The sequence below is a fragment of the Arachis ipaensis genome, chromosome B10, assembly GCF_059453495.1.
Source record: "Arachis ipaensis isolate K30076 ecotype BB chromosome B10, ASM5945349v1, whole genome shotgun sequence".
Classification (NCBI taxonomy): Eukaryota; Viridiplantae; Streptophyta; class Magnoliopsida; order Fabales; family Fabaceae; genus Arachis; species Arachis ipaensis.
The window spans coordinates 50872991-50881027 of record NC_142435.1 but is presented as its reverse complement, the minus strand read 5'-3'; the positions used below and the strand labels follow the sequence as shown (position 1 = coordinate 50881027).

Sequence of the window (8037 nt, the reverse complement as noted above, 5' to 3'; positions counted from 1 at the left end):
ACATGAATTTATAGATTAAGATTTAGGATTTAGTATTTGAATTTTTTTTTTAAGTTTTATGGTTTAAGTTTTCCTATTTTTATTTAGATTGTTTTTGTCTTAAATCAAATATATTGATTTTTAAGGAGGTTTATTTTAAATATGAGAGAGAGGAAGTAAATGAGATTAAATTTAATTATGTGTGTTTTGTATTTATTTAAATTGGTCTAATAATAATTAGCTAAATAAAGGTTGAATTTTATTTGTTATTTAATTGTATTAAAAAAAGTTAAAGTTAATAATAATTAGAAATTGTCATTAAAAAATTATTTTTTAAAAAACTTCTTATAAGAGATAAATTAAAGAAAAATAATGAAAAAAATAATATAGACACAATTGAATATGTATATATACATGAATTCATTTTCAGGAATAAAAATAGTGGATAAAAATATAGAAAATAAAAAATCTTTGAATGAATAATAGGGGAATAAAAGGTATTGTATTATATATTGACAAAAGTAGTCATAAAAAATAGGGAAAAATTCTACACCCATGTAATTTTCACTCCACGCCCCTGCACCCCTGTTTGTTATACACGCGCCTTTTATAACCTATATAAGGGAATCCTTATTTTGCTTTATCAACATTTCTCAACGTAAATCTTCTCATACAACATAAACCTCTTTCGCGTTCTTCTTAAACCTAATTAAAATTGTTGTTCTCCTCTTTCGCGTTTTTCTTCTCTACATTATGGATCTTGATTGATTCAACGCAATTAGTTTCGTCGTTCATCTTCTTCTTTATTTTCTTCTTCGATCTGCACTTTTGAATTGAAACAATGAATGAATCAACTTCAAATCAGCTGAATGAGTACAATTTTGATGATTCTTCTGAAACGCATCAATTTGATGAGGTTTGGATTATTGAATTTTGAATCAAATTTAATGGAATGAAATTGCTAATTTTATTTGAAGTGAATTGAATGGACTGAGGTGATCTATATCTGAATTGAATTCAATTGAATTGATAATATGTAACTGTGAGTGTCAGTAACTGTGAGTAAATTTGAGTAACTTTTCGGTTCGGTAAGTACTAAAGAGGTTGTTTATCACTTTCATGTTTTCGGTTTGATACGCAAAAAGGAGTCTAACAAAAATTAGACCAATATGTTCTATTTTCTTCCCTAAACACTATATAATTGTTTCACCGTAATTAAGATTTTGGTTCACCATAATTAAGATTTCGGTTTACCATGCAGACCAGCTGTGTTGTGGACGAAAAATTTGTCCCAAAGGTGGGAATGATTTTCAAGACCCTAGAAGAAGCTAGAAAGTTCTACAAACATTATTCCAAACTTGCCAGTTTTTCTACCAAAATCAGGAACACGACTCGGGACAGAGACAAGATTAAGAATAAGCTAATTGTATGCTCTAGAGAGGGGAGGTGGAAATAAAAAATATCTCCAACTTTGAAGACAAATCCTTCAGCTGGGTTAAATTGTCCGGCCAGAATTTATGTACACATAATGAAGGATGTTGGTCTTTGGACAATTTTCAAAGTTGTTTTGAATCACTCACATCCTTGTTGTCTAGAGCAGGCTGAGATGCTCAAACAACACAGGGAGCTTAGCATGTTCGTGCGTGGCACCATTGAAGCCCACGAGGAAGCCGAAATCAAACCGAGCAAAACTTACCAATCATTTGTGACAGTAGCTGGTAGCCACCATGAACTAGGTTTTATAGAAAAAGACGTAAGGAATTACATCACAAGTGAAGTACGGAATATTTCCGAAGAAGATGATGCCAAAGAATTTGGGAAGTACCTAGTTAGAATGAAAGAGAAGAACCAAAAACAGGTATTCGGTTCTTTCATTTGAGACGTGGTTTCATTTTGACCCCACCTATAACACAAACAAGTATTCGGTTCTTTCAAAGATACATTTGATGTTCAGTGGATGTACATATTTCGGTTCACCATAGTGTGCTTGTTATTTATGCAGGTACAATTTAGTTTTAGGTTCTTTTGTTGATGTGAATTACCACGGGCAGTTGACACTTCTTGGATGTGCGCTGATGAAAAATGAGGACATTCAATCATTCAAATGGCTATTTGATTGTTGGCTATGTTGCATGGGAGGGAAGGCACCAAAAGGTATTCTTACTAATCAATGCGCATCGATTAAAAGGGCAATTGAGCTATGCATGCCAACAACAATTCACCACTGGTGTATCTGGCACATCATGAAGAAGATCCCAAGTAAACTAAATGGCTACAAGGGACACATTGATATTGAACAAGAGATAAGCCATGTTGTTTGGAACTCGTACACAAAAGATGAATTTGACAGAAACTGGAACGATTTCCTCACAAAGTATGGTCTCGGAGGCAACAAGTGGCTTTCAGGTAATTGAGATTTCAATTTGAATAATTTTTATGCTTATATATTTTTTTTCCCAAAAGCATGCACTGTTTTCGGTTCACCACACCTTATAAATTCGGTTTGGTTTGCAGAGCTGTACGAGGATCGACATATATGGATTCCGGTTTACTTGGATCACCACTTTTGGGCTAGGATGAGAAGCACACAAAGGGGCGAGAGCATGCATTCATTTTTCAACAAGTTCATCACACAGAATAGCTCCTTGAGACAATTCGTGAAGCAATACGACAATTGCCTCGCAAGCAGAGAACAAGCAGAGAGAGAATTCGATGCTGCAGATTTTTACACTGTGATACCGTGTGCAACAAAATCAGCAATAGAGTCACAATTTCAGCATGTTTATACCCATGAGAAGTTCAGGAAAGTTCAAGCTCAATTTAGAGGTAAAGTGAATTGTATCACAAGATCAATGCATTCTACCCAAGGTTTCACAACATATGAAGTCATAGAGCAGGTTTCCAACTCCACATTCAACAAGTTTGTCGTCACCTATGATGCAGTATCACGAGATGTAAAGTGCCATTGCTTGCTGTTTGAGTCTAGGGGAATATTGTGCCGCCATTCCCTAAGCGTTCTAAGCTTTGAGTGAGTGGATAACGTGGCACTGAAATACATATTGGAATGCTGGAGCAAGAACACAAAGAGGAGGCATACACTCATCAAGAACAGCCAAGATGAACCTGTACTGGAGCCAAGAAGTAAGAGATTTGATGAATTGGTGTTTCGGTCACACAATATATATGAATTTGCATCCGAGTCTGAAGAGTTGGCCGGAATTTTGCACCGAGCAATTGACAAGGTCATGGCAGAGATGGAAGAATATCAAGAGAGAAGCAAAGGAAAAAGTTTGTGAACCCACGAAGAAGCAACATTAAGCAATGTAAATGATCTTCAAAGTCCACCACGTATCAAAACAAGAGGTTGGCCCAATGATGAGCGGATAATTTATACGCTTTTTGGCATTGTTTTTACATAGTTTTTAGTATGATTTAGTTAGTTTTTAGTATATTTTTATTAGTTTTTAACTAAAAACCACATTTCTGGACTTTACTATGAGTTTGTGTATTTTTCTGTGATTTCAGGTATTTTCTGGCTGAAATTGAGGAACTTGAGCAAAAATCAGATTCAGAGGCAGAAGAAGGACTGTAGATGCTGTTGGATTCTGACCTCCCTGCACTCAAAGTGGATTTTCTGGATCTAAAGGAGTCCAAATGGCGCGCTCTCAATTGCGTTGGAAAGTAGACATCCAGGGTTTTCCAGCAGTATATAATAGTCCATACTTTGTCCGAGTTTAGATGACGCAAACTGGTGTTCAACGCTAGCTTCCTACCCTATTCTGATGTTAAACGCCAGAAACAGGTTACAAACTGGCGTTCAACTCCAAGAGAAGCCTCTACACGTGTAAAGCTCAATGCTCAGCCCAAGCACACACCAAGTGGGCCCCGAAAGTGGATTTCTGCATCATTTACTCATTTATGTAAACCTAGTAACTAGTTTAGTATAAATAGGACTTTTTATTATTGTATTAAAAGTCTTGGTTACTCCGGTTCCTCTCTGGGGCCGAGACCAATGAACTCCATTATCACTTATGTATTTTCAATGGTAGAGTTTTTACACACCATAGATTAAGGTGTGCAACTCTGCTGTTCCTCATGAATTAATGCAAAGTACTATTGTTTTTCTATTCAATTCAAGCTTATTCCTATTCTAAGATATTCATTTGCACCCAAGAACATGATGAATGTGATGATTATGTGACGCTCATCACCATTCTCACCTATGAACGCGTGCCTGACAACCACTTCTGTTCTACATGAAGATGAGATAGAATGAGTATCTCTTAGATATCTAATACAGGGGACCGAGTCTGAGATATTAGAGTCTTCGTGGTATAAGTTAGAACCCATGGATGGCCATTCCTGAGATCTGAAAAGTCTAAACCTTGTCTGTGGTATTCCGAGTAGGATCTGGGAAGGGATGGCTGTGATGAGCTTCAAACTCGCGAGTGCTGGGCGTAGTGACAGATGCAAAAGGATATTAAATCCTATTCCAGTATGATCGAGAACCGACAGATGATTAGCCATGCAGTGACAGCGTATTTGACCATTTTCACAGAGAGGACGGGATGTAGCCATTGACAACGGTGATGCCCAACATACAGCTTGCCATGGAAAGGAGTAGGAATGATTGGATGAAGACAGCAGGAAAGCAGAGGTTCAGGAGGAACGAAAGCATCTCTATACGCTTATCTGAAGTTCTCACCAATGAATTACATAAGTATCTCTATCCTTATTTTACATGTTATTTATCTTTTAATTATTAAAACTCTATAACCATTCGAATCCGCCTGATTGAGATTTACAAGGTGACCATAGCTTGCTTCAAGCCGACAATCTCCGTGGGATCGACCCTTACTCACGTAAGGTTTATTACTTGGACGACCCAGTGCACTTGCTGGTTAGTTGTGCGAAGTTGTGACAAAGTGTGATTCACGTTTGAGAGCACCAAGTCTTTAGCGCCATTGTTGATAATCACAATTTCGTGCACCAAGTTTTTGGCGCCGTTGCCGGGGATTGTTCGAGTTTGGACAACTGACGGTTCATCTTGTTGCTCAGATTAGGTAATTTTATTTTAATTTTAAGCTTTTTGTTTTTATTATTCTTACTTTCGAAAAAAATAAAAATAAATATTTTCAAAAATAGATTTTTATTCAGAATTTTTAAGAAATAATTCTAGAGTTTCATGAAGCATGTTGAAGCCTGGCTGGCTGTAAAGCCATGTCTAATTCATTTGGACTGGGGCTTCCACCTATCAGCATAGAATGAAGTTGGATGAAGTATCAGCTATTGTATGCCTGATTTGTATGCTGAAGCTTGGCTGGCCATTGGCCATGTCTAGTGTTTTGGACCGGAGCTTTCACTGAAAGCTTGGCTGGCTAGTAACCCATGTCTAATTCCTGGACCGGAGCTTTAGACTAACATTGCAGATACCTGGAATTCTTATTGAAAATTTTGAAATCCTTATTTTATTTTTCCAATTAATTTTCGAAAAATACCAAAAAATTTTAATAAAATCATAAAATCAAAAATAATTTGATGTTTCTTGTTTGAGTCTAGTGTCAAATTGTAAGTTTATTTCTTTTCTTCATTTTTCGAAAATTCATCATGCATTCTTCATGATCTTCAAGTTGTTCTTGATGAATCCTCTTGTTTGATCTTCATGTTTTCTTGTTTTGCATCTTTTCTTGTTTTTCATGTGCATTTTCAATTTGTTAGTGTCTAATTATTGAAAATTTCTAAGTTTGGTGTCTTGCATATTTTTTTCTTTTCTTAAAAATTTTTAAAAATAAGTTCTTGGTGTTCATCTTGACATTCAAAGTGTTCTTGGTGTTCATCTTGACATTCATAATGTTCTTGCATGCATTGTGTGTTTTGATTCATAATTTTCATGTTTTGAGTCTTTTTGATGTTTTTCTCTCTCATCATTAAAAATTCAAAAATAAAAAATATCTTTCCCTTCTTCTCTCATAAATTTTCGAAAATTTGAGTTGACTTTTTCAAAAATTTTTAAAATCTAGTTGTTTCTTATGAGTCAAGTCAAATTTTCAATTTAAAAATTCCATCTTTTTCAAATCTTTTTCAAAAATTAAATCTTTTTCATTTTTATTTTATGATTTTCAAAAATTTCAAATTGATTTTCAAAATATTTTTCTTATTTGTATTTCATATTTTCAAAATTAATGCTAACAATTAATGTGATTGATTCAAAAATTTTAAGTTTGTTACTTGCCTAATAAGAAAGGTTCAATCTTTAAACTCTAGAATCATATCTTTTTAGTTTCTTGTTAGTCAAGTAATCAACTTTAAGTTTCAAAATCAAATCTTTTTAAATTTCTTTTTCAAATCTTTTTCAAAATAAGTTTCAATCACATCTTTTTCAAAATCAATTTCAAAATCTTTTCTAACTTCTTATCTTTTCAAATTTGATTTTCAAATCTTTTTCAATTAACCACTTAACTTTTTGTTTGATTCTTATCTTTTTCAAAACTACCTAACTAATTCTCTCTCTAATTTTCGAAAATCACCTTCCTCTTTTTTAAAATTTCTTTTTAAAATTTTCGAATTCTAACTAATTTTAAATTAAAAAAAGAATAAAAACAAAAATATTTTTCTTTTCTTTTCAATTAAGCTTTTCAATTATTTTCGAATTTTCTAATCTCTCATCCCTTTCTGTTTATTTATTTATCTAATAACATCCCTCTTTCACTCAAGAATTCAAACCCATTCCTCTCCCCTGTATTTAGATTCTTATCTTTTTCTTTTGCCACTCTTCTCTTCTTATACTTACATAAGGAATCTCTATACTGTGACATAGAGGATTCCATATTTTCTTTTGTTCTCTTCTTTTTCATATGAGCAGGAACAAGGATAAGAACATTCTTGTTGAAGCTGATCCGGAACCTGAAAGAACTCTGAAGAGGAAGCTAAGGGAAGCTAAAGCACAACTCTCTAGAGAAAATCTGACAGAAATTTTCGAAAAAGAAGGAGACATGGCCGAAAATAATAACAATGCAAGGAAGATGCTTGGTGACTTTACTGCACCAAATTCCAATTTACATGGAAGAAGCATCTCAATCCCTTCCATTGGAGCAAACAATTTTGAGCTGAAACCTCAATTAGTTTCTCTGATGCAACAGAACTCCAAGTTTCATGGACTTCCATCAGAAGATCCCTTTCAGTTCTTAACTGAATTCTTGCAGATCTGTGATACTGTTAAGACCAATGGGGTTGATCTCGAGGTCTACAGACTTATGCTTTTCCCGTTTGCTGTAAGAGACAAAGCTAGAATATGGTTGGACTCTCAACCTAATGATAGCTTGAACTCTTGGGGTAAGCTGGTCACGGCTTTCTTAGCCAAGTTCTTTCCTCCTCAAAAGCTTAGCAAGCTTAGAGTGGATGTTCAAACCTTCAAACAGAAGGAAGGTGAATCCCTCTATGAAGCTTGGAAGAGATACAAGGAACTGACCAAAAAGTGTCCTTCTGACATGCTTTCAGAATGGACCATCCTGGATATATTCTATGATGGTCTGTCTGAATTATCAAAGATGTCATTAGACCATTCTGCAGGTGGATCCATTCACCTAAAGAAAACACCTGCAGAAGCTCAGGAACTCATTGACATGGTTGCAAATAACCAGTTCATGTACACTTCTGAAAGGAATCCTGTGAATAATGGGACGCCTATGAGGAAGGGAGTTCTTGAAATTGATACTCTGAATGCCATATTGGCTCAGAATAAAATATTAACTCAGCAAGTCAATATGATTTCTCAGAGTCTGAATGGATTGAAGGAATCATCCAACAGTACTAAAGAGGCCTCTTCTGAAGAAGAAGCTTATGATCCTGAGAACCCTGCAATAGCAGAGGTGAATTACATGGGTGACTCCTATGGAAACACCTATAATCCCTCATGGAGAAATCATCCAAATTTCTCATGGAAGGATCAACAAAAGCCTCAACAAGGCTTTAATAATGGTGGAAGAAACAGGTTTAGCAATAGCAAGCCTTTTCCATCATCCACTCAGCAACAGACAGAGAATTCTGAGTAGAATCCAT

General features: G+C 35.0%; 1 protein-coding gene and 1 non-coding gene across 2 annotated transcripts; one reads left to right on the top strand and one right to left on the bottom strand.

Moving 5' to 3' along the window:
* Positions 1–2582: 2582 nt before the first annotated feature.
* On the top strand, positions 2583–3011 carry LOC148580005 (protein FAR-RED ELONGATED HYPOCOTYL 3-like). Its single transcript, XM_088491528.1, has one exon. It carries the CDS (start codon positions 2583–2585, stop codon positions 3009–3011), a length of 429 nt encoding a protein of 142 aa, XP_088347654.1.
* Positions 3012–7364: 4353 nt separating this feature from the next.
* Positions 7365–7472, bottom strand: LOC148580004 (small nucleolar RNA R71). Its single transcript, XR_015899598.1, has one exon. It is a non-coding gene; the product is annotated as a small nucleolar RNA R71 (small nucleolar RNA).
* Positions 7473–8037: the final 565 nt, after the last annotated feature.

Coding starts and splice junctions, on each gene's coding strand:
- LOC148580005 (XM_088491528.1), top strand. CDS start 2,583: ATGCATTCATTTTTCAACAAGTTCATCACACAGAATAGCTCCTTGAGA.